Source organism: Nematolebias whitei, chromosome 19, assembly GCF_014905685.2.
Source record: "Nematolebias whitei isolate Nwh7 chromosome 19, NemWhi1, whole genome shotgun sequence".
NCBI lineage: Eukaryota > Metazoa > Chordata > Actinopteri > Cyprinodontiformes > Rivulidae > Nematolebias > Nematolebias whitei.
In genome coordinates, this window is record NC_056516.1 from 25,075,175 (window position 1) to 25,100,924 (window position 25,750).

The 25,750-nt window shown below is 42.0% G+C and overlaps 1 protein-coding gene across 1 annotated transcript; it reads left to right on the top strand.

Annotated features, from left to right (window-relative positions):
* Positions 1-1,854: 1,854 nt before the first annotated feature.
* Positions 1,855-24,216, top strand: adnp2b (ADNP homeobox 2b). The gene is made up of 4 exons (XM_037693479.1): positions 1,855-2,076; positions 3,891-4,012; positions 20,840-20,938; positions 21,183-24,216. Exons 2-4 carry the CDS (start codon positions 3,905-3,907, stop codon positions 23,958-23,960), a joined length of 2,985 nt encoding a protein of 994 aa, XP_037549407.1. The 5' UTR covers positions 1,855-2,076; positions 3,891-3,904; the 3' UTR covers positions 23,961-24,216.
* Positions 24,217-25,750: the final 1,534 nt, after the last annotated feature.

A 25,750-nucleotide genomic window follows, 5' to 3' on the forward strand; every position in this document is an offset into this window, starting at 1 on the left:
TGATGAATCTAAGTCACCAAAGCACTTTATAAGAAATGACAACATCCCAAGGAAATGTCTGTCTATTGCATCTCATTGTGTTTCATCAAGCGAGTCATGTCTCAAGAGTTCCTTGGAGGTTATAACTGTGTCGACTGTGTTGCAAAAACAGAAAGATAAGTGTGATCACGCTGAGCTCTTGTTTGCTTTAAATTTTGATCAAACTGTATTTGTGGATCATAGAATGACAAATAATAACTCTAACAAAAAAAAGACCAACACTGCAAACATGTATACAAGAAAAAAGTTAATATAAACAAAAGTTATTTATCTCAGGAATTATGGTGTGTTATAATTTGTTCACTATGAAGGAATTAAGACTGGATTGTTCAATGTAACTGGCAGACCACTGATTTGTTTGTATGGCAAGAAGCTCACAGTCATAGATTTGTGTTTACTTGCATCTTACAGATTATCCTGGTTTTCGTTTATCGACCAGAGGCAGGTAAATGTAATAAATTTGGACATACCAACCAAATCGTGTTGATATGCTGCAAACGCCAAAGCAGCTGATGATCCAGGATAGCTTAAAAAAGATTAATATAATTATCATTTGAGAGTTTTGCAGAACCAGCACCACTTGATGTGCATATGGAAATACTAATTTATGGCCTTGTAGTTCTATCCATCCATTATCTTTATCTGCTCCTTCCTTTTTGGTTTGCGGGGTCACTGGTGCCCATATCCAGTGGGCACGGTGTGAGAGGCAGGGTACACCCAGGACAGGTCGCAAGTCGACAAACGACACAATCACTCTCTCACTCGCACCTAGGGACAATTTAGAGTTACCGATCAGCCTAACATGCAGGTTTTTGATCTGTGGGAGGAAACTGGAGTACCCATAGAAAACCCACACATGCACGGAGAGAACATGCAATCTCCACCCAGAAAGGTCCCAGGCCGGAATTTGAACCGGCAACCTTCTCGCTGAGAGGCAACAGCTCTACCAACTTCGCCACAGTGCTGCACTTTGCAGTTCTGCACAACGGCTAATAAAATGATAAAAATAGTGGCATTAATTGGTCAAATAAGAAACTATGGTATGTTTCAACACGCCTACCACGTAGATTGGGTCACTCCATGGTAAGTTTGACCTCTGTTCGTAAAGGTTAACTTATGTAAATAAGATAGGCTACTTGTGCAAGAATTAGCATTTTGAAGAGAGGGCATAAAGTGTTAACGTAAAATATTTACATTACTGTAAATTTCGACCGATAACTCGTTTAATGTGGCTTAAAAATTTATTCGCAGTTGATATGCGTTCATAGCTATTGGATTGTGAAAACAAAAAAAAAATTCAAAAAGTTTTGTGCTATGTGTCATGCTAGCAAAGGGACATCTTACCTGTTAGCACCTTGAAAAAATTATGGGTCTGCTGTTATTGGCTAAAAAAAGTAGCATGATATGACATCACCACAAAAGAACCGCCCATTTAGCTCATTTTCTAGACAGCCTATTGGTTAACCATGGCCATGCACCACGTGACTATCGGTGGGGGCTATGTAGCCACGCCCCCTAACTAGCTATTTCTTGTAGTATGGAAAAAATCCACTCAAGAGTTCAAATATTACATACAATTTTGAAACTACACAATGAAACACATCAGGTGGACAAACTTAAACGATGCTGGTGGTATAAGTGCAAGAATATTAAGTTATATAGTTTTTGAGATGGGAAGCCTCCTATTGGTCAGTTTGTGCAGTATGCAAACGAGGTGGGTACGTCAGTTCCTGAACTTGAGCGCCATTTTTTTTCTCAACTGGGAAAGAAAGGGACAAAAGCTAGACCAAAAAGGCATAACTTACCTTCGGAGTCCGGCTGCTGTCCTCACGGTTCGTATTTACCTTCAGTCTTCAAGCTGCGGTGGGTGTAGCCGCAGGATGGCGCGCCGGTGAGTGTCGGTGCGCAGCGCTCGGAGCACACGCAGTTCGCCGACACGCAGTTGACGCGGGCGGGTGGAAGAGTGGTGGACGCTAGCTCTGCCGGAGGTGGCACAGCGACGACTAATGACTTAATCTGCGCGGAGAAATCAACGAGGTAAACATGTGCGAGGAGGCTGAGGGTATCCTCTGACAGGAAGATGCGCTCTGACCGGCTTAGTGACCCGGCATGTGGCCATCATCGAGTCAATGACGGTCTGATCTGTTAGCATGGAGGGCGATAGAGTAACCATGCGTTTAATAACACGTTTTTTTTGCTTGCGTGAGATCCGTGTGAAACATTTTACTTTGCAGGATTTTATTTTCAGCATTTGTGACAAAGATTTTTTTTTAAAGTGGTTTCAATGAAATCTTTTTAGATTTTTATGGTCCTATAAATGTAGTTAAAACTAAATTTTTATGACCATAATTAACATTTTTAGCCCTCTGAAAGAATTAAATGGTTTTGCTCATTTAACACTATGCTCCATTTATTTTATGCCAAAACTTGTTTAAAGCCACAATTAAAAATTAAATAGTAAAATGAGTCAGAATGAGCACAAGCTTCAGTGCAATTAAAATAAAAATGTTTATTTTTGTCAGTAGTTTTATGTAAATTAGTCCTGAAAAATAAAATGTAATCATCTTAATCTACTTTTAGATCAAAGTTTTCTAACAAACAAAAAAAGAAAAATATTTCCTCAGATATAGTACTTTGTCCTTAAGCTCTTATAATTCCCTTTGACTGTCTTTCTATTTTGGCTTCTTTGGTGCTCGGAAATCCTTTCGTATAAAGCAGATGTGTCCAATCTTGGTCCTGAGGTTCACCATCCTACATGGTTGACTTGTTTCCCTGCTCGATCACACCTGATTTGATGGTTGAATCGCCTCTGAATCAGTGTTGCCAGATCTCACAATAGAAACAAGCAACCGGCTCTATGAAAACAAGCCAAACTGGCAACCCACCACATTGTATAAAACAGAGGGCATTTTTTAACGGTATAAACATATATTATTATAGCATTATACATGAATAACAGCAAAATTATGCTAAACAATTTGAATAACATACTTTTAAGCTTTGATTAAAAAGAAAGAAAAAGCATTTTGTATATGCAATTTTTTTTTTCTACACATATTTTTAAAAACAAAATATCCTAACATCTGGGTGTGAGTGAAGCCCCCTAGTGGTCAGCCACAGTATGAGTGTTTGGGGTGTGCACCCACAGATGTATTTGTATACGCCTGTGTGCACCTGGTCGCCTCGCCAACGTGGGCGGGAGCGATAAACAGGAAACGGGTGTGGAAGGGACAAACTACCTAGTACCACTCGTCTTTTGGTTTATTGTGTGGAGCTGGGAGATAATCAACTAGTTTCACTCGGAAAGAAAGTCAAGCCCAAATAAGCAACTTCATGTTCAAAACAAGCCCAAAAAAACCACAACCTGCGACTCACAAGATTTGCAAGCGACTTTAGAATAAACAAGCCCAAAGTCGCTTATAATAAACGGACTTGGCAACTATACTCTGAATGTTCTGCAGAAGCCTGTTAATCACCCGTTGATTTAAATCAGGTGTGCTGGAGCAGAGACGCCTCTAAAACATGCAGGATGGTGGCCCTGGAGGACCACAGTTGGACACCCCTGGTAGAATGTTTGGCACCATTGTGAAGCTTAAGGATTACCCCTTTATAAATGTAGGGCTGGAATTCCCCATGACATCATTCCAGACCAATTAAAGTTGAGTTTCAAACTGGCACTATCCGCCACAAAAACTCATTTGTTGCCAGGCCAAATTTCAATAAACTACATTTTCTAATCTTTTGAGATGGAGAATTTTACAATTATATTAACTCATAAAAAATAAAAATTCCAAACAAAATTTTTGATGAATGACATGTGCTCTTTTTTTTTTTTTTTTTTTTTCTCCAAGGATTTGTGGGAATCATGTATCAGCTTCCAGTTGGAAATGTTGAAAAGATTCGAAAAGCTCGTAAAGCCGTGAAAAACATCTTAAGTGAAATTGGCCTAGAAGACTGTCAGAATCTGCTGAAGGTATGCGTTTATTCTGGAACATGGTCGCAACTCATGTAATTTGGTCAGTTTGTCTTCTTTGTGTTTGGTGGTTTCTGCTGAAATTGCTCGCTGCTGTTAAGTGGGCAATAATGTTTGTTTGTCAAAAACTTTGAACTTCTGGACAAATTTTTAATGAAACTTGCAGAAAATAAGCACAGACTGCACATCTGCAACTGATTACCTTTTGGTGTCAACATGATCCAAGATGGCTGCCATGACCAATTGACCTTTAAAAATACATTTAATGTCTGTAACACAATAGATTTTATAAATATTGACCAAAACTTGGCGTGGAAGTAGTTGAGACTAATCCCACACATATTCTGAGCGCCAACAGATTGCTTAAGATATTGTTTTAAATTTTATTATTAATTATTTGCTGTCAATCCTGTCTGTTACCAAAAATTTTCATTAACCATTCATGGATTAAAGTTCTCCGTTGCTGCAACGATGTCCGTCATCTGTGAAATTGGGTTAAAAAAAAAAGTGTGTTTTGTTAAAACCATCCAGTCTAATAATGATACTGATGCTGCTTTTAACTAATGAAAAGAACTAGAGTCACTAGCTATGTTTATATGTGAAATTTTTTTTGACCGGATTAAAATGTTTTCAGATTAAATAATGCAAATGTAGCGTTTACATGGGCACAATCTGTTCATGACGAGCATTTACATGCAGCCGGCTTTGTTCTGAACAGAAGTGCAGACATGCACAGAGTGGTAAACTCTCCTTTAAAAAAACACACACAGAAGAAGAAGTACTTCCGGGATGAACGTAAACGAAGCTGAGCACCCAAAACCCGCGACAGTTTTTAATGACGGTGGAGACGTTACTGCGCTCCCTGATTGAGCTACAGGTAATACAGATCATTTTGAGCTCTTTCAAAGTTTCTAGTAGAAATGTTGTGTCACTCACCGACCAGTTTTGCTTCCCCGACATGCTAATATTATTAGCATTAGCCAGGCGGAAATGACGAAGTCGCACATGCGCAGTCAGGTCAGTTTTTCACCATCAGATAAAAACGAACAGGTCAGGTGTTTACATGCGCACCGTTTGGGTTATGAATTGGCGTAAACCACCCGTTTCGTTCTGATCACAAATTATTTCTGATCACGCTGAATAAACAAAAAAATAACCCGAATGGGGTGTTTACATGGCGCATTTTTATTCCGATCGGCCGTTTGAGCCGATTACTTATGTCCATGTAAACATAGCTACAGTTTGACCCAAACAGAACAGGGCGGGTCGCGCTGTTTGGTTCACTGAGCCCGGGTGTGAGCAGCAGAGAGAAACTGCAGGTAAAAGCTCACCTGCTGCAAGCCAAGGAGGACACCCCGCTACCTAGGGCTGGGTGATAATTTCATACGCAATATAAAATGAGACTAGATCGATATAAAACAATATAGTCTCATACCTACCTAGTTATAATTATACTTCAAACGCCAGTTTTTCTCCCAGTTTGCACCTTCACACTGCCCCTCCTCCTCTCCCTCACTGAATACAAACCCAGCCACCCCCCCCCCCACCCCACCCCCCCGCTGTGTAAGGGGGCGTTTGCACAGTACATATTTTAAGTGAAACCACACTTTCTTTCTGTGGTTCTGCTGTTCATTTACATGACACTAGTAGTCCCCCTTTTTGAATTTGGAGGTTTCTCAACCCACCTCAGAGTGGAGGTTTTCGGGAGGCCTCCCGCTGATAATGTAAACATCTCCTGCTGAGGTTTTGTGTTAAACCACATGCACGGACCGACGGCATATTTCTACCAACAACTGTTCTTTCGGAGCTAGTTTGGCTTTAGATTGTCAGATGAGGGGCAGAAAAATGATTTCTGTAGACAATGCTGAAAATAGTCCCGATGAAAGGTTGGAACTACGAATCTTTTTCACCATTTAAACAGCGGAGTGGAACCGTGAAGCTGCAGCTCCGAGTGTTTTTTCAGCCTGCTTCCTTGAAACTAGGGATGGGCGATAGATTGATATTTTAAAAATATCGAAATGATTTGAAACGCAATGTAAAATGAGACTATCGATTTTGGAGCACTTCATGCTTCCATCTGCTGAAAAGCTTTATGGAGATGAAGATTTCATTTTTCAGCACGACCTGGCACCTGCTCACAGTGCCAAAACCACTGGTAAACGGTTTACTGACCATGGTATTACTGTGCTCAATTGGCCTGCCAACTCTCCTGACCTGAACCCCATAGAGAACCTGTGGGATATTGTTAAGAGAAAGTTGAGAGGCGCAAGACCCAACACTCTGGATGAGCTTAAGGCTGCTATCGAAGCATCCTGGGCCTCCATAACACCTCAGCAGTGCCACAGGCTGATTGCCTCCATGCCACGCCGCATTGAAGCAGTTATTCATGCAAAAGGATTCCCGACCAAGTATTGAGTGCATAACTGAACATGATTATTTGAAGGTTGGCATTTTTTGTATTAAAAACACTTGTCTTTCATTGTTGGGATGAAATATGCTAATTTTTTTGGGACAGGCATTTTGGGTTTTCATGAGCTGTATGCCATAATCATCAGTATTAAAACAATTAAAGACCTGAAATATTTCAGTTGGTGTGCAATGAATCTGAAATATATGAAAGTTTCATTTTTATCATTACATTATGGAAAATAATGACCTTTATCACAATATGCTAATTTTTTTAGAAGGACCTGTAGTCTTATACTCTGCATAAAGTTAAATCAACCAGTTTTTTTCCCCAGTCTGTAGTCTTTCACACCACCCCTCCTCCCCTCTCCCTCATATGCAGATAGGTCTTTGTTGACTGACAGTGGGAGAACCACTTTAAATTACTGATAAGGAGTGAAAAATGATGGTGGCTGCTTCAACAAAGCTGCAAGGCTCCGTCTTGTGTCTGGAGAAGAAAAAACTAGCTATGCTTACATGCGCAGAATTCTTTGACCTGATTGAAATGTGTTCTGTTTGAATAATTCAAATGTGTTGTTTACATGGGCACAATCTGTTCATGACGAGCGTTTACATGCAGCGGGCTTTGTTCTGAACAGCAGTACTGACATGCGCAGAGTGGTAAACTCTCCTTAAAAAAACCACCGAAGAAGAAGTTCTACTTCCGGGTGAACATAAACAAACCTGAGCACCCAAAATGGACCCGCGACAGGTTTTAATGATGGTGGAGACGTTATTGCACTCCCTGACTGAGCTACAGGTAATAGAAATCATTTTGAGCTCTTTAAAAGTTTCTAGTAGAAATGTTGTGTTGCTCACCGACCAGTTGTACTTCCCTGACATGCTAATATTATTAGCGTTAGCCAGGCGGAAATGGCAAAGTCGCACATGCGCAGTCAGGTCAGCTTTTCACCATCAGATAAAAATGAACAGATCAAGCGTTTACATGCGCACCGATCGGGTTACGGATCGGCGTAAACCACCCGTTTCGTTCTGATCACAAATTATAACGGATCGCGCCGAATACACAAAAAATAACCCGAACTGAGTGTTTACATGACACACTTTTTATTCCGACCGGCCATTTGATCCGGTTACTTATGTCCATGTAAACATACCCATATAGTCTTATACTCTGTATAAAGTTAAATCAGCCATTATTTTTCCCCAGTCTGTAGTCTTTCACACCACCCCTCCTCCCCTCTCCCTCATATGCAGATAGGTCTTTGTTGACTGACAGTGGGAGAACCACTTTAAATTACTGATAAGGAGTGAAAAATGATGGTGGCTGCTTCAACAAAGCTGCAAGGCTCCGTCTTGTGTCTGGAGAAGAAAAAACTGACATGCATCTCAAACTTTGTTTACAGAGTGGTGCATTCAAGAGCATAGGAACTTTTAAATTCAGAAAGAAACGAGCCGTAATCAAACGGAACCGAGCTCAGTGAACAAGCCAACTACTCAACAATGTGGGCTTTCTAACAGCATTGTTAATAAAAGTTGAATGTAAATACTTCATTAGAATCAGACTTTTTAAAGAGCAAGTCACCCTTTCATTATGTTTGCTCTGTATGTGTTGTGTTTAAATTTTAAGCGCACAAGATGTTTTTGGTTTTGTTATGCAGGGGAAAAAAAAAACATTTTATTTTTGAGACATTTATTTTGTAGAGTTACAGCTGTTTATTAATAAAGGTGCCTGTGTGACAATTGGGACAAAGCTTTGACTCAGAAATATATTTTTGTTACTACTTTATGGAAATAAAAAACTATTGAGATATATATTGTATATCGCCATTTATCTTAAGTATCGAGATACTCATTTTGGTCCATATCGCCAAGTTCTACTTGAAACAAACCACGGGTCAGAGCTCATTTAGCCATACTGAGCCTCATCAGAGAAACAAAGAGAGGTGGCGACATTAATAAATCAGCAGTTTATCATATCACTAAAGACACGGTCCTTAGCTGCTAACAAGACGGCTAACGCGATAAAGCCGTGTTCTTGTTCCGTGTTTACTTGTGCTAAACTTCCCGGCCTCCTGGAGAAGCAGGAAGCGGGGCGAGCGTGCATGGGTGAGGGGCTGGTTTTGTTTGTATTCGGTGAGGGAGATGGAGGGGCCGCGTGCAGCAGTTGGTGCAGACGGGGAGAAAAAAAACTACCGGTTCACAGATTTTCAAGTCTAATTATAATTGATATAGACGATATAGTCCCATCTTATATCGCATGTGAAATTATCTCAATATTTTTCAAATATCGAGATATCGCTCAGCCCTACTCTGATGTAGACGATTAATAATTTATGACATGTCATCACCTTCATGAAGGGGCAGGCGGTTCTGTTAGGGTAGCAGTAGTGCTGGGCGATATGGACCAAAATTAATATCGTTATTTTTAAGATGAATGGCGATATATGATAAATATTAAAAAAAAATTCTTAGGGGTGGGCAATATGGCTCAAATATAATGTCATATTTTAGAGCATTCTGACAATAACGATAAATTTTGTGATGTAACAAAAAAACAGAACTCATGCTTATTCATTTGACAAAATTAACTTAACATGTTCCTTTGCAGTATTGTAAAAAAACAAGGGTTAGTGTTACTGAAATTACTTTATTTAGTAAAAGTATTCAGTCTCAAAGTATAAAAATAAAAATGATCCTTCTGTTACTACATTCTACATTTTTTTGTTGATTTGCTTTGTTTTTGTTTTTTGTTTTTTTGAAAGTCCAGAGGACCAGATTGAACTTTTTTGGATTTTTCTACCTGGATTATTGAGCATGCATCAGGATATCCTTCTGTTATTTAGATTATAAAGTCTGCACAAAATATAGATCAACAAAATCCACCACAAAAACTACAGTGCAGGTCAAGTTTCCCAAAATAACTAAATAAAATGGAGCGTAAGATCTGTTGAGCATAAATGTAACACACAACAAAATATATGTTTTTCCTTTAAATGAGCTATAACTTCCAGAACTTGTGGCAAGGTGATCAGCTGACCCTGAAGCTTGTTGGCGTCTCAGCTTCCTCTGTTCCTGCAGGAATTATTCCATGTTTCTGACTGCTCTGTCTTTGATCACCTGACTCTTTTCTTGGTCCATGGACTGTGAAACTCAAGAGCTTAGCTGCACGTATTTGTACCAGCAGTTGGGGGGGGGGGGGGGGGGAGAGAGAGAGAGACAGCAGAGCTGTGCACTGTTTGTACCTGCAGTTTAGAGCTGGGTGGAGAGAGACACAGCTGAGTCGCATGTTGTTTGATTTTAGCTTGCTAGTATTGCGTGCAGCTAATTAGCGTTACGCCGGTACTGACAGGAGGGTGGGGGGTGCAGTTCGGTAGTTTGGCGAGCTCGGTTCTGTTAACGGGGTGGGAAGCGCCGACGTATTTACGGTGCCTTGCGAAAGTATTCATCCCCCTTGAACTTTTCAACCTTTTGCCACATTTCAGGCTTCAAACATAAAGATATAAAATTTAAATTTTTTGTGAAGAATCAAAAACAAGTGGGACACAATCGTGAAGTGGAATGAAATTTATTGGATATGTCAAACTTTTTTAACAAATAAAAAACTGAAAAGTGGGCGTGCAATATTATTCAGCCCCCTTGCGTTAATACTTTGTAGCGCCGCCTTTTTGCTGCAGTTCCAGCTGCAAGTCTCTTGGGGTTTGTCTCTATCAGTTTTGCACATGGAGACACTGAAATTCTTGCCCATTCTTTCTTGCAAAACAGCTGGAGCTCAGTGAGGTTGGATGGAGAGCGTTTGTGAACAGCAGTCATCAGCTCTTTCCACAGATTCTCGATTGGATTCAGGTCTGGACTTTGACTTGGCCATTCCAACACCTGGATACGTTTATTTGTGAACCATTCCATTGTAGATTTGGCTTTATGTTTTGGGTCATTATCTTTTTGGAAGATAAATCTTCGTCCCAGTCTCAGGTCTCTTGCAGACTCGAACAGGTTTTCTTCCAGAATGGTCCTGTATTTGGCCCCATCCATCTTCTCATCAATTCTGACCATCTTCCCTGTCCCTGCTGATGAAAAGCAGGCCCAAACCATGATGCTGCCACCACCATGTTTGACAGTGGGGATGGTGTGTTCAGGGTGATGAGCTGTGTTGCTTTTACGTCAAACATATCGTTTTGCATTGTGGCCAAACAGTTCGATTTTGGTTTCTTGTGACCAGAGCACCTTCTTCCACATGTTTCAGGTGCTTGTGGCAAACTTTAAACAACACTTTTTATGGATATCTTTGAGAAATGGCTTTCTTCCTGCCACTCTTCCATAAAGGCCAGATTTGTGCAGTGTACGACTGATTGTTGTCCTATGGACAGACTCTCCCACCTCACCTGTAGATCTCTGCAGTTCATCCAGAGTGATCATGGGCCTCTTGGCTGCATCACTCATCAGTCTTCTCCTTGTTCGAGATGAAAGTTTAGAGGGACGGCCGGGTCTTAATAGATTTGCAGTGGTCTGATACTCCTTCCATTTCAATATGATTGCTTGTACAGTGCTCCTTGGGATGTTTAAAGCTTGGAAAATCTTTTTGTATCCAAATCCGGCTTTAAACTTCTCCACAACAGTATCTCGGATCTGCCTGGTGTTTTCCTTGGTCTTCATGATGCTCTCTGCGCTTTGAACAGAACCCTGAGACTATCACAGAGCAGGTGCATTTATACAGAGACTTGATTACACACAGGTGGATTTTATTTATCATCAAGTTTGACACATCCAGTAAATTTCATTCCACTTCATGATTGTGTCCCACTTGTTGTTGATTCTTCACAAAAAATTAAAATTTTATATCTTTATGTTTGAAGCCTGAAATGTGGCAAAAGGTTGAAAAGTACAGGGGGGCCGAATATTTTCACACGGCACTGTACTTGTCTTGCCAAGATGGCCGCGCTCAGAGCAGTGGCAGCTTCACGGGCTTGCGGTACCATCCCAGTTTTTAGAAGTTTTGATATTGACTCTGTGCCTGACTCCGCGCGATTTATGCGTGTGAACTATAGCCAAACTGAACTGATGAGAATAGGAGCAGATTTGCCTCGAAATATAGCAGAAATCGGCAACAAACTCAAAACTACGCTCGGCAGAATGCAGATCTTAAAGTCATCTACCTGGAAGCTGCAGCAGAGGCGTTCCAGCGGGCAGAAGAGGAAGCGCTGCTCCCGATTTAAGAGGAGAGGATGCTGGGTGGGGGTTATGGTGAGGCTACGAGCTAACGCTAAAGCCGGTAAACTCCCCATGCCGTCTCTCTTTCTGTCAAATGTCCGCTCGTTGGACAACAAGGTGGATTTACTTCGTCTGAGAGCGGGCGCCTCAGAAGAGATGAAGAAGTGTGCGGTGCTTTGCCTCACAGAAACGTGGATTACAAGCGAAACGCCGGATACGATCTTCCAGCTGGATGACAGACTTTTTTTTCGAGCGGACCGCTGCAGCGAGCTAACGGGGAAATCACGGGGAGGCGGAGTATGCATTTACATGAGTAAAAGTTGGTGCACGAACTGTACTGTTGTAAATAGCTCATGCTCGAAGGCTTTGGAGCAAATAACAGTGAAATGTCGGCCACATTATCTACCCCGCGAGTTCACAGTGACTTTTATCACTGTCGTTTACATTCCTCCGGACGCTAATGCTAATGAATCACTGCAGGAGCTACATGATATCATCAGCTCGCTGCAGAGCAAACACCCCGAAGCTCTTTACGTTGTAGCTGGAGACTTTAATCACATGAATCTAAAGGACTGTCTCCCAAGCTTTTATCAACATGTGACAATTCCAACACGTGGGGACCACACGCTGGACCGTGTTTACACGAGCGTAAAAGATGCATACAAAGCCGAACCCCGCCCCCACCTAGGACTGTCAGACCACATCTCAATCTTCCTGGCTCCTGCTTACATGCCCCCGCTGAGATGCTCCAGACCGGTACAAAAGAGTTAAATGCTGGAGCCAGGACAGTGGCCCCATACTGAGAGATTGTTTTGATCGAACAGACTGGCAGGTTTTCAGAGAAGCTGCTGAAAATGGAGGATCGCTTGATCTAGACCAATACACATCCTCAGTTCTGGGTTACATTAGTACATGTACTGACACCGTCTCCACTATCAGAAATGTTAAAAGCTACCCAAACAGAAAACCTTGGCTGAATGCAGAGGTGCGTACCCTGCTGGAAGCCAGGAACACCGCCTTCAGGTCTGGAAACTCAGAGGAGCTGAGTAGGACAAGAAAAGAGCTGGTTGCTGGTATTAAGAGGGCCAAGGCCACATATGCACAGAGGATCGAGGGTCAATTCATCTCACAAGAACCTCGGAGCATGTGGAGGGGCATTAAGTGCATAACAGATTATAAAGGAAGGAGCGAACAATGCCCCAAAGACCCATCTCTGCCTGATGCCCTCAACAGGTTCTATGCACGCTTTGAAGACCCGAACAGACCACCCAGCACCAGACTCACCTCGCCACCGGATGAAGAGCATCTCAGCGTGACCTCAGCCGAAGTAAGGAGTACCTTCAGGAGGATTAATCCGCACAAAGCAACTGGCCCAGACAACATCCCCGGAAAAGTGTTGAAGGAATGTGCTGATCAGCTCTGCGAGGTGCTGGCAGACATCTTTAACACCTCACTTACCATGGAGACAGTTCCCACCTGCCTGAAGACTGCCACCATCATCCCAGTCCCAAAAAGCTCTCCAGTGACTGGTCTGAATGACTTATCGGCCAGTGGCCCTCACCCTGATAGTTGCTAAATGCTTCGAAAAACTGGTCATGACTCACATCAAAACCACCATCAACATCAACGAGGACCCTCATCAGTATGCATACCGTGAGAACCGATCAACAGAGGATGCCACCTCCTCTGTGGTCCACACTGCGCTCAACCACCTGGAGCAGAAAAACTCTTGCGTCCGTATGCTCTTTGTGGACTTCACATCGGGCTTCAACACCATGATCCCCCAAACCCTGATGGACAAACTATCCACACTAGGACTAAGCCCCTCCATTTGCAACTGGGTACCAGACTTCTTAACAAACAGACCACAGTTAGTGAAGATCCACAACCTCTCCTCTTCTACCATAACCCTCATCACTGGCTCTCCTCAGGGATGTGTGTTGAGCCCCCTCCTGTTTACTCTGCTCACGTATGATTGTGCAGCTACCCATCCAGGCTGTCACTTTGTAAAGTTTGCAGATGATACAGCGGTGGTGGGATGCATCACAAACAATGATGAGTCCAGCTACAGGCAAGAGGTGGAACACCTGGAGAGCTGGTGCAAAGAGAATAACCTTCACATCAATGTGAAGAAGACAAAGGAGATGATTGTGGACTTCAGAAGGAACAAAAACATCTACACCCCCCTGAACATAAGAGGATATGCGGTGGAAGTGGTCTCCAGCTACAAGTACTTGGGTGTACACATGAATGACAACCTCAGCTGGAGCAACAACACTACCAGCCTGATCAAGAAAGCTCATCAGAGACTCTATTTCCTCAGACGGCTGAGGTGAGCTAGTCTGGGAAGCTCAGTCCTCACCTCCTTCTACAGGTGTGCAGTGGAGAGCATCCTGTGCTCCAGCATCAACGTGTGGCATGGAGGCTGCACAGCTGCAGAAAGAAAAGCTTTGCAGAGAGTGGTGAAGGCTGCACAGAAGACTGTCGGTGTCAGCCTCCCCACCATCACAGACATCTACACCTCTAGATGCAGGAAGAGGGCCACCTGCATCATGAAGGGCCTCACTCACCCAGCACACACACTTTTTGCCCCACTCCCCTCAGGAAGGAGGTTGAGGAGCATTAAGTGTAGAACCACTAGACTGAGGAACAGCTTCTACCCTGAGGCTGTTAGACTCACGAATCTCTAACTAGAATAATCACTGTGAAAAACCACATCATGTCGCTGCTGATCTGTTTCAATGTTGATGTGTTCATGCGTGCACATCCGCTCACACAGACTCATGTTCATGTTTGTGCTGATGTTCAATGTTTTTATATTATGAGTGCTTAGTGTATATTTAGTTTATGTTTTTCTTAGTTCATATCTTAGATGTTATTACTGTTTTTCTTATACATTTTATTGTTGGATGTAACTGGGACCCTGTGTACATAATTTCGCTCCACCACATGTACCACATGAGGTGCGAATGACAATTAAGAATCTCTGTCTCTGACTCTGACTTGATGAAATTAGCATATCATGATATCATTTTCCCGGGCAAGCTTCTTCTTTTTTTTACCGGTATTATCGTGAATGACATGATATGGATCGTGAAAAACTGACCTGACTGCGCATTTGCGACTTTATTTTCGCCTGGCTAATGCTAATAATATTAGCATGTCAGGGAAGCAAAAGTAGTTGGTAAGCGACACAACCTTTCTATTAGAAACTTTGAAAGAGCTCAAAATGATCTGTATTACCTGTAGCTCAGTCAGGGAGTGCAGTAACGTCTCCACCGTCTTTAAAACCTGTCGCGGGTCCATTTTGGGTGCTCAGGTTTGTTTACGTTCATCCTAGAAGTAAAACGGAAGTAGAACTTCTTCTGTGTTTTTTTTTTTTTTTTTTAAGGAGTGTTTACCACTCTGTGCATGTCTGTACTTCTGTTCAGAACAAAGCTCGCTGCATGTAAACGCTTGTCATGAACAGATTGTGCCCATGTAAACAATACATTTGAATTATTTAATCTGAAAATATTTCAATCCGATCAAAGAGTTTTGCACCGTAAACATAGCTAGTGAGGGAGAAAGAGGGGGCCTGAGTGGGAGAAAGAGACGGCATGAGGATTTCAAGTATAAAACTATATTGTTTTATATCGAGATGGTCTCAACTTATATTGCAAACAAAATGTATACCGATATTTTTAAAATATCAAAATATCGCCCAGCTCTACCTTTTTAAATTTGTTTTATTGCATTGAATCATAAATGCAATAAACATAACCCAAAACCAGAAATGCCCCGCCACCAATTTTATTTATTTTATTTTATTTTTATGAACTGGTGGGCCAGACAGAAGTGGCCCACGGGCCACCAGTTGAACAGCCCTGGTCTACATATTAAACATATGTGTCTGCATGTGACCCCTCCTCCCACACCGCTCCCTCATCTCCTGAGACTTTTCTATCTAAAATCTAACTTTGTATGAAATGTTAACGTGTTCGTAGCGTCATTATCGTACAGACGTGTGTAACCTGAGCTGAGACCAAACTCCAGGTCCGAGCGAGAGACAGACAGAGATGTGCACCGTCATGGGAGCACAGCCTGTTGAGTTTCTCTCACTGTGAGAAAGGCAGGCAGTTTCTGCTGCTTTAGTTTTTTCCAAATTAATATTAACGCTAAAAGATGAATATTTATGCACCAGATTATAGCAGAGATGCGTGTCTCTGTTTAACTTACATTTTTCCCCAAAACTTACAAATTTCTCTCTGTGAGTCAGTTTCAGGCGTTTTAGTTTTGTCATAAATGTCTAAATAAATTCAATTTTACATGGTGCTTTAACAACAATAAGGTGTTGTGTCTGTTTGGATGAGCTAAACATGATTATATTTAGAAACATACTGAGAAGTAAATTATACTGTGATAAATGCAAACTAATAAGTGATCAAATGTGAAAATAAATACCGGTAGTATTAAATTAGTACATGAGCTGAAATCCTGTAAATATAATCCCTTTTTAAATGAAATAATCATTTTAGGTGAGAAAGCTATCAGTCTGGTAAATTAAAAAACAAGTTAATTTAAACTTTGCAAAGGACTTCCTGTACTATGTATATTTTTTAAATATATCTGACAACCTGTCAACTGAAAACACTGAAATGACATAAAAGTGAACTAGAGAAAAGTTGTTTAAAACCGCCTCTTCCTTCAGAACGATGTTGTCCTTGATTGTGCAGGTTAAAGTCTTCTTACAACTTCAAAGTTTCATTAGAGAACACTAAACTGTGTACTTTTACAAAGGTCAAATATACCGTATACTGTGTATTTTTAAGGTCACATACACAGTATACTGTGTACTTTTACTAAGGTCACATACACCGTATACTAGGGCTTTAACAGACTACTCGAGTAATCTACACATCGATTCATAGGACACCTATCGAGGTTTTCAATTTCATGTTGAGTATTCGTGGTTACGTCATTACGCCACCGTTACGTCATCGTGTCACGTGATCCGCACTGGGATCACTGGGTTACAAAATGGATTCCTCCAAGCAGACAGATGGAGCAGAGCAGACCCAGTCTTGACAAACGGGTAGAAATGCATCAATAGTCTGGAAATATTTCACTAAAGATGAATATTCTGGTTCAACTACCGTAAGAAAACGGAAAATGAATCAACTTCCTGACTGTTTGGAGCTCCTTGTGAACCGGTGTTACACCATATTCTGTTACCGTAGGGGGCGGTGTTGCATGCACTGTTGCAGGTCACAGAATATGGTGTAACACCGGGTCCAATGACCGAACCAAAACCAGCTTCCTCTGACCTTGTTTCACAAACAAAAAGCAAAAAATATTAATCTCTAAACCTATAAAAAAAACTATAAACATATTAACCTCTAAAACTAAACTTAATGCGCACCACAGCTGGCGGTGGTGGGGTGGTCGACCCCCCCACTGTTTTCAGTTTAGTTTTTGATGTGCCGCACGTTTCTTCACGTTTGCAGCTTAATAATAATAACTAATAGTTTAAAAAAGTTAAATCTGGTCCTCTGGACATTCAAAAAAACCCAAAACAAAGCAAATCAACAAAAAAATGTAGAAACGTTTCGTCTCTCGTCCGAGAGACTTCTTCAGTCTGAGGTGCTGTATTCAGCTCAGTCTCTTAAATAGCACCTTCTCAGAGTGGATCAACCAGTTTTGCTGCTGACAACCAAAACCAGCTGATCACATGCTCAAGAAGGACCATCAGCCTAACAATGGATCATTAGCACACTGATGGCTGTTTACTATTCACAGAGGGCTGAGTGATACTAGCAATCACAGCATTGCAAGAGGGGGACAGTTGAACACGTAGGCCTCCACCCCTGTTTAATGATGGACGGTTTCTTTTCACAAAGATGGCCTCCTTTACTCCTCTCTCAAACCATGGTTCCTCTCTATCCAGGATGTGCACATCTTCATCCCTGAAAGAGTGACCGCTGGCCTGGAGATGAGTGTAGACCGCAGAGTCCTGGCCTGATGATGTTGATCTTCTGTGCTGGGCCATCCTTTTGGCCAGTGGCTGTTTAGTTTCCCGATGTAAGAAACACACAGCCCTCCTGACACTGAACAGCATACACAATATTACTCTGTTCTATGCTGTTCAGTGTCAGGAGGGCTGTGATCAGTCGTACATCGGGGAAACAAAACAGCCACTGGCCAAAAGGATGGCCCAGCACAGAAGATCAACATCATCAGGCCAGGACTCTGCGGTCTACACTCATCTCCAGGCCAGCGGTCACTCTTTTAGGGATGAAGATGTGCCCATCATGGATAGAGAGGAACGATGGTTTGAGAGAGGAGTAAAGGAGGTCATCTTTGTGAAAAGAAACCGTCCATCGTTAAACAGGGGTGGAGGCCTACGTGTTCAACTGTCCCCCTCTTACAATGCTGTGATTGCTAGTATCACTCAGCCCTCTGAGTAGTAAACAGCCATCAGTGTGCTAATGATCCATTGTTAGGCTGATGGTCCTTCTTGAGCATGCGATCAGCTGGTTTTGGTTGTCAGCAGCAAAACTGGTTGATCCACTCTGAGAAGGTGCTATTTAAGAGACTGAGCTGAATACAGCACCTCAGACTGAAGAAGTCTCTCGGACGAGAGACGAAACGTTTCTACATTTTTTTGTTGATTTGCTTTGTTTTGGGTGTTTTTGAATGTCCAGAGGACCAGATTTAACTTTTTTAGATTTTTTACCTGGATTATTGAGCATGCATCAGGAAACTAATAGTTTAGTTTTTCCTGTGACTTATTTGCAGTATGATAAATGGTAGGAGCATAATAAACGCTCCCAATTTTTTGTTGGTCTTTTTTTTTTTTGTAAATGACATTTTTTGCTGTTTTATTTATTTTTGCATCTTTAGATACTATGATGTCATCAAGTACTCGAGTTCTACTCGAGTTTTATTATGTTAATGTCGAGTTTAAAAATTTTGTAGTCGTTCAACCCCTACGGTATGCTGTGTACGTTTACTAAGGTCAAATATACAGTATACTGTGCATTTTTACTAAGGTCACATATACAGTATACTGTGTACTTGTACTAAGGTCACATATACAGTATACTGTGTACTTGTACTAAGGTCACGTACACCGTAAACTGTGCATTTTACTAATGTCACATATACAGTATGCTGTTCATTTTTACTAAGGTGACATACATTGTATAATGTGTACTTTTACTAAGGTGATGTACACTGTATACTGTGTATCTTTACTAAGGTCATAGACAGTATGGAGAAAATAGTCACAAGTCTTGAGGATTTTATGGAGCCGTTATTGGAAGTATCGTACTTGGATATGGTTTTAGGGAAAAAGCTTTAGAAAACAATTGTTGTTGTCATCTCATCAGTTTAGAGTAATGGTTTTAGTTCTTATTGACAAATTATTTTTCTTAATCGAGGTAATTCATAAAGCTATCTACAACAGTGAAGATGTTTTCTATCCATCACAAGGTGAATCAGAATCAGAATAAACTTTTTGACATTGCACCGAGGTACAACGAGAATATGTACGTACAGTTGTCCGAAAGATGGGCGGAGTGTACAAGGCTATTAAATAGCGCGGCCCTCTTATTCTTATTCAGAATAATATTTTGCTTCGATGAGAAAAGAAAGCATGAGGAGAGACTGTATAAAAAATTTAAAAAAAAGATCTCACGCCGTGTCCTAGACAAGGCACGATTTGAGGCATAAAAAAAACTACCACAGCAAAGCAGCATAAACAGACGTTATACATGAACATATAGGCCGGTGAAGACATTGAATTTTTAAGGGAAAGTCGTAGCATAGTCCAGAGCCCCCCCTCAGCCATTGTCCAGATAAGAGGTGACATTCATCATCTGCTCAGTTGAGGTTCTGTCACATGTCCACGGCCTTGGGGAAGGGAGGGGTGAGGAAACAGTCAAAGCATCTTTGTTTTCAAAACATTCCAGGAGTTGAGATAAGTCCGGCGTCAAGGCCACAGTTTGGATCAGGCAGAACTCGTGAATTGTTGTTTCTGCCTTTTAAAGTCTTGCTGGTATATATTCCTCTGATGGAAACTCCAAAACAGCTGAATTGATCCTTTACGCCAAAAGTCGAGCTCACAGCTTCTCCAAGATTATTCCCACCATTCATGAGTGCTGCCAGTGAGTTCACAGTCCTGATAACAGCTGCTCCAGCTCCCTGCTGCAGCTCCCCAAATTCAGTCTGAGCACTGTCGAGCTTCAACACATCCACATGAATTTGTAGACGATCCAGAATTCACCAACCAAACAGCAAAATAACCAGTTGTCATCATGAATCCAATTTGTTTCTGTCGAGGTAAGTGGGTCCTCCTTACCCTGACTCCTGTCGGGAGAAGTTGATCAATTTTGTTGTGAGACCAGCTGATCCTTCGAATGCTGGTCTTTTTTTTTTCTGAAAACAGCCACAAATTTGACTTTTTTTTTACTCTAATGAACACCGTGGAAATTAATAAAACTCTTTCTAGTTTCATGACTTGTAAAACAGTTTCATTGTAATACATTTTAATTTTGTACTGCTTAAGAGCAGTTTCCTTTAGAATTAAGTCAAATGATGATTTTTATTATATTCATGACAGCAGGGGCCTAAATGACAAATTCAAGAGTTTTAGGATCACAGTGAAACCATTGCTTCATGGTCAGTCACAGACTGAGTGTTTACCATTTAAACTCGATTATATATTATTTTATTCAGGTGAGTAAACAGCAATGAAATTATTGTGCAGTGGACAGCTTTAGTTTATAAATGATATCAATTAGTTTACAATGCTAATCATATAATAACTTGACATGATTTACATGTTTAAGTACAAAAGAATTATGTTGCAGTAGTTTCTTTTTTTCTAAGGCTCATAACAGTAATTTTATTAATCTTTAAAGGAGGTTGTTTGACACTAAATAAAGAGGATTTTTGCATCAGTGTACCTGTTTGTGTCAATAACATGTATAATCTAATGTTGATTAGTTATTTGTATTATACATCTGCTTTACTATAATTAAACATGAACACAGAAAATGCTGACTGCTTTCGTTTTAGATTGACTTCACGTAATGTTTTAATTTATTGATCATCTTGAGCTTAACTTCATTTAAATTTTAGTCTTAGAAAAATCTGGATTGTGAAATGTTACATCAATGGTTTTTTTTTTATATGTATAAATATCTATATGATTTTTGTGTTTTTGTACAGGATCTCAATGAAAACTCCCCAGACTCGGATAGAGAGGAAGCCTTTCAGGAAACGGACTGGACCGACGTTACAAATGGATATAGCCGACGGCGAAAGAAGGTGAATATTTCGTTTAAAAAATTTGACTTATTAATATTTTGCAATTAATTAATTTGTTGGACGTTGAGTAGTTTCATTCTATTGTTTCTCCAGTGTTTCCCATGAACAACTGAGTATGCTTAGCAACCCCTTCATAGTCATTTTGAATTTCTGTGTACATGTGTATGTGTATAACAGTTTTTTTTATTATTGAAAAAGCTCACTGCTTGATATTATACCAACTTTTTTTCTTTTTTTTATCTAGTGGCCTTATCGATCTCACTCTGTGTGCTGCAGCATGTGCAAGTACAGTACAAAAAACATCTACAACTTCAGGGTCCACATTGCTCGCTGCCATATTTATGGTCAGTCAGCCTGTGCACTGGCACCCTGCACTCAGTGCCTCTTTATTGCCCACCCTAGGATTGTCAAGAAGCACATGCTCTTCTTTCATGGCAAAGTCCCTGCAGCAATGGCACCCGCTACACAGCAGCCACAGAAGACAAGTTCTACACGCATCCATAATGGAAACCAAAGGTATCAGTGTGCAAGATGCGGCTATCCAAGCTCCTTTATCTTTGCAATGAAGAAGCACGTCATTCTCAAGCACCTGGCTCATTTGGCAGAGCAGTTCATTGGTTACAGATTACACCAACAAGGGAATGCTTCTGTAAGGATCTACTGCTGCAAAGAGTGCAAGGTGAACACTGGAACTCTAGACCAAATGTTGCACCACATGCTAGTTGAACCAGCACACTATTCTATCAGCACAGCGGTGCAGAGCGTGATTTCTGAGAACAAGAACTACTTGAAACCAGCTGCTAATGGGAATGGAGTGTTTGTCACATTCCCAAGCATCGCTCCAAAACCACAGACACAGCAAATATTCACCAAGAGCTCTTTAGTTTTACCAAGTAATGGCCAGCCTGCTGGGACTGTCGTGGCTGTGCAGCCACTACAGGGAACTACAAACAGTACAACTCTGATTTGTGCTCCTGGAACTAATCAAGCTTTTCTGCCCCCCCAAGCATCAGCGCTAGTGCAGCTCGCTAGTGCTGAAGCTAAAGGTTTGCTCCAGCCAGGTGCCACAATAGCTCTCCAAAGTGCACTGCCCCAAGGATCATCTGTGGTCCCGCTTCCCACAGTGTCCAATATGTCTCTGAAACAGGCTCCGGTAACCTTATCTGCTGCTATAACTCAGCCTCAACAGACACAGCAAGCACAGCAAATCGTTCTTCCTTCGGGACTGCAGTCCAAGGTGGCAGCTGGAACCGGGACTGTGTCCAAGCCAATAAAATCTGTTGCTCTCCAGGGTACCATGCTGACTTCACAGTCCCTGCAGAATCATCTGATCCCAACTGGGAACAAGGTGAATGGCATGCCCACGTACACTTTTGCACCACTGCAAGCGGCTTTGCCCGTCTCTCAGAGAGTGTCCACTCCCCTCCAATCCGTCGATCAGGGTAACTCTGCACCCCAAACCAAGAAATGGATCACGTGCCCCCACTGCAATGAGCTATTCCCTGCCAATGTATTCGACATGCACATGGAGGCCGCGCATCCGACAAAATCCTCATTCAAAACCGAAACCGTGGCCGCCCAATCATCTTCCCTCAAGAAAATGTCTGACAAAACTGTCAAATGTCTAACGTGCAAAGTTCTGCTGTCAGAAAAGTCGATTTTCCAACATCTGCTGCATGGCCTCAACTGTTTGTACTGCAAAGCTGCGTTCTTTTCAGTCAAACAGCTTATGGAACATGTAAAGATGCACAACCCCTCAAGCAGGGCGTACTGTGATGTACTAAGGCAGAAGTACAGGGTGTACTCAAAAGGAAATGGGGAGATTCTGTTTCCTTACATCGATGTGACGACCGTGGCACCAAAAGAGGTCATAGGAGACAGAGAGGTCAATCTTGCCCTGGTCACAAATACTCTTGAACTGATCTACTTTAAACTACAGCCCATTAACCAGCATGACATCTGCTCTGCACCTGCTAAAGTCAGCAGCACATACTGTCCCTTTTGCAGTGAGAAGTTCCAGAATCAGACCAACCACCTCCAGCACCTGAAGCAGAAGCACTTTGTGGCGCCCACCATTCACGCTATCCTCAAGACAGAAGCTTATAAATGCATATACTGCAATGGTGTGTACACTGGAAAGGTCACCCAGCAGGCTGTGATGCTCCACATTCAAAGATGCCGTTGTTCACCAAAGCCCCCACAACCACCACCGCAACCACCTAAACCTGTACCAGTGATACAGGCGCAGCCACCACCGAAACCAGCTCAGCAGCTCAGTCAGGCTCCTGGACTCTACTTTTTACAAATGCCACAAGGCCTGACGATGGCGCAGGCTTTGGCTCCAGCTCGAGTGGTTGCTGCTCCGCGCCCTGCACAGCCTCCAGAGTCTGAGGCGGAGTTGCAGTCTAAGAGGAGGCTGGAAGCTGCGCTGAAGGAGGCCATGGAAGCCAATAAGCGGGAGAGAGAGGTAAAGGCTGCCATGCGCAAGAAGCGTGAGCAGGAGAAGCTGCAGCAGGCGAAGCTGCTGCAAGAGAAGCTGCTGCAGGAGAAGCAGCAACAGCTGGAGGCGGCGGCCAAAAGCGATCCCAACGTGAAACTCGCGTTGGAGCCAACCTCGGCGGAGAGGCGCGACAGCGAGGAGCGCAGGGATTTCATGTCCAAGTACTTCAACGTGAACCCGTACGCGAGCAAAGCAGAAGCCGAAGAGCTGTCCAGGAGGCTGTGCGTCACCAAAGGCGAGGTGGCGGGACATTTCGGCAAGAAGCGCAGCAAGTGCATGAAGACTCTCAAGAAGAACGTGGTCGCCGTCCTCCTGGGCTTCAACATGACCGAGCTGAGCAAAGTGAAGCACGACCTCCAGATCCCAGAGCAGCAGCCGCCGGACGACACAGCCGAGTCGCAGGAGGACGACTCGGGGGAGTCGCCGGCACAAATGCCACCGTCTGCGGATGCAGCAGAACCGATGGATGCAAGTGAAGCGGAGAAAGTTCCAGAAGAGGAGCAGGTCCAGCCGATGGAATGAGCTCGTCGATGTTTAAAAACAACACCTGAAAACAGCAAATCTCACAAATGTTTGGATTTAAAACACAAACTCCTGTTGAGTGATGGTTTGTGCTGACGGGGGTTTACAGATGATCATGCAGTTCCTACTATACAAGTAATCCTGTAACCGAGGACAGTTTGTTGATGTAGCCTCGTTGTCTGCACTTCATTTGACCTCTGTGGCACCGGCAGTCCTTATTCTAATTTCCACACGCCACGTTGTTGATAAATGTTCAGCTGGACTCAATCCGTCATTCAACAGTGGCTGTAGGTTTCTAAAAGGAGTAGTTTTTCTTTGTTTAGGTTAATGTGTTTCAAATAATCATTAGTTAATTTCTATCGTGCGCAGCTGCTGCTTCCCTTTTCACATTTTGTTTGAGACGATTTGCTTTCATTTTCTTTTGAGATGTTACAAGTTTTTCTGTCTCGCCCTCCAAAGACCAAATTTTTTTGAATGTTTCTCGCTAAACTACATTTGAACTGTTCCCTTTTTTTTTTTTTACGATATTATCTTTGTTTGTTGTCCAGAACGAGTTATAATTTGTGCCATCAAGTCTACGTAATTGCATAATGTGTACCTATAGATTCATGACGACTTCAAACATGTTCCTAGGTAATCTGTGCATTGTTTGTTTTCTTCACCTTTTTTTGTACTACCGTAGTATTTTCTAATATTCCTAAAAGTATGAAAGTATGTTGGATTAGGTTGAAAAGAATCACTCTGTTCAAGACCACTGTGCTGTAAAAAAATAAAATGGTTTCTTTTTACATAAATTGGGCTTTTTATGCGTTTCATTAAAAATGTATTTAAATTTTCCTAATCAAGCCACACTCGTGTGTGAGATTAAAATGTTTCATTAAATTCAGGGTTTTCCATCAAAGAAAAGTCTAATTTGTTTTTAAACTGAGTTAACTTATGGAGCAGGAGAAAAAGAATGGAGAGGCGGATAGGTGCGGCGTCTGCGGGTGCTGTACCGGTCTGTCGTGGTGAAGAGAGCTGAGTCAGAGGGTGAAGCTCTCGATTTACTGGTCGATCTACGTTCCCACCCTCCTCTATGGTCATGAGCTTTGGGTTGTGACCGAAAGAACGGAGATCACGGATACAAGCGGCCGAAATGAGTTTTCTCCGCAGAGTGTCTGGGCTCTCCCTTAGAGATGGGGTGAGAAGCTCGGTCATCCGGGAGGGACTCAGAGTAGAGCCGCTGCTCCTCCACGTCAAGAGGAGCCAGTTGAGGTGGCTCGGGCATCTGGTTAGGATGCTCCTGGACGCCTCCCTGGTGAGGTGTTCTGGACACGTCCCACCAGGAGCAGACCCAGAGGAAGACCCAGGACACGCTGGAGGGACTTAGGCTGCTACCCCCGTGACCCGACCCCAGATAAGCGGAAGAAAATGGAGTTAATTTACTCAAATAGGGAAACTCCAGATATAATATTCCACAAAAGCTCATTATAAGTTAAACAAGTATTTCAACCTTAAAGAAGTGTATGTGTGTGCAATTAAACAAACCCTCTTTTTTTTTTTTTAGAATTAAAAGAAATTAAATGAGCCACAGTTCTTTTTAAATTTTAGTCAAAGTTTGTTTTTAGTAACTACATCTTATTAATCTATACATTTATTTTAAAGTTACTGATTACAGCAGTTAATAAAACCAAATTGTTAGGATCAAACCTGTCATCACGTCATTTTTTAATACTTTGATTTATGAACTTGTAAAATGTGAAGAATTCCACATTTTACCTGCCTATAAGACCAATCAGATGGTTTATTCT

Coding starts and splice junctions, on each gene's coding strand:
- adnp2b (XM_037693479.1), top strand. CDS start 3,905: ATGTATCAGCTTCCAGTTGGAAATGTTGAAAAGATTCGAAAAGCTCGT. Junction 4,013..20,839: donor ACTGTCAGAATCTGCTGAAG/GTATGCGTTTAT, acceptor GTTTTTGTACAG/GATCTCAATGAAAACTCCCC. Junction 20,939..21,182: donor ATAGCCGACGGCGAAAGAAG/GTGAATATTTCG, acceptor TTTTTTATCTAG/TGGCCTTATCGATCTCACTC.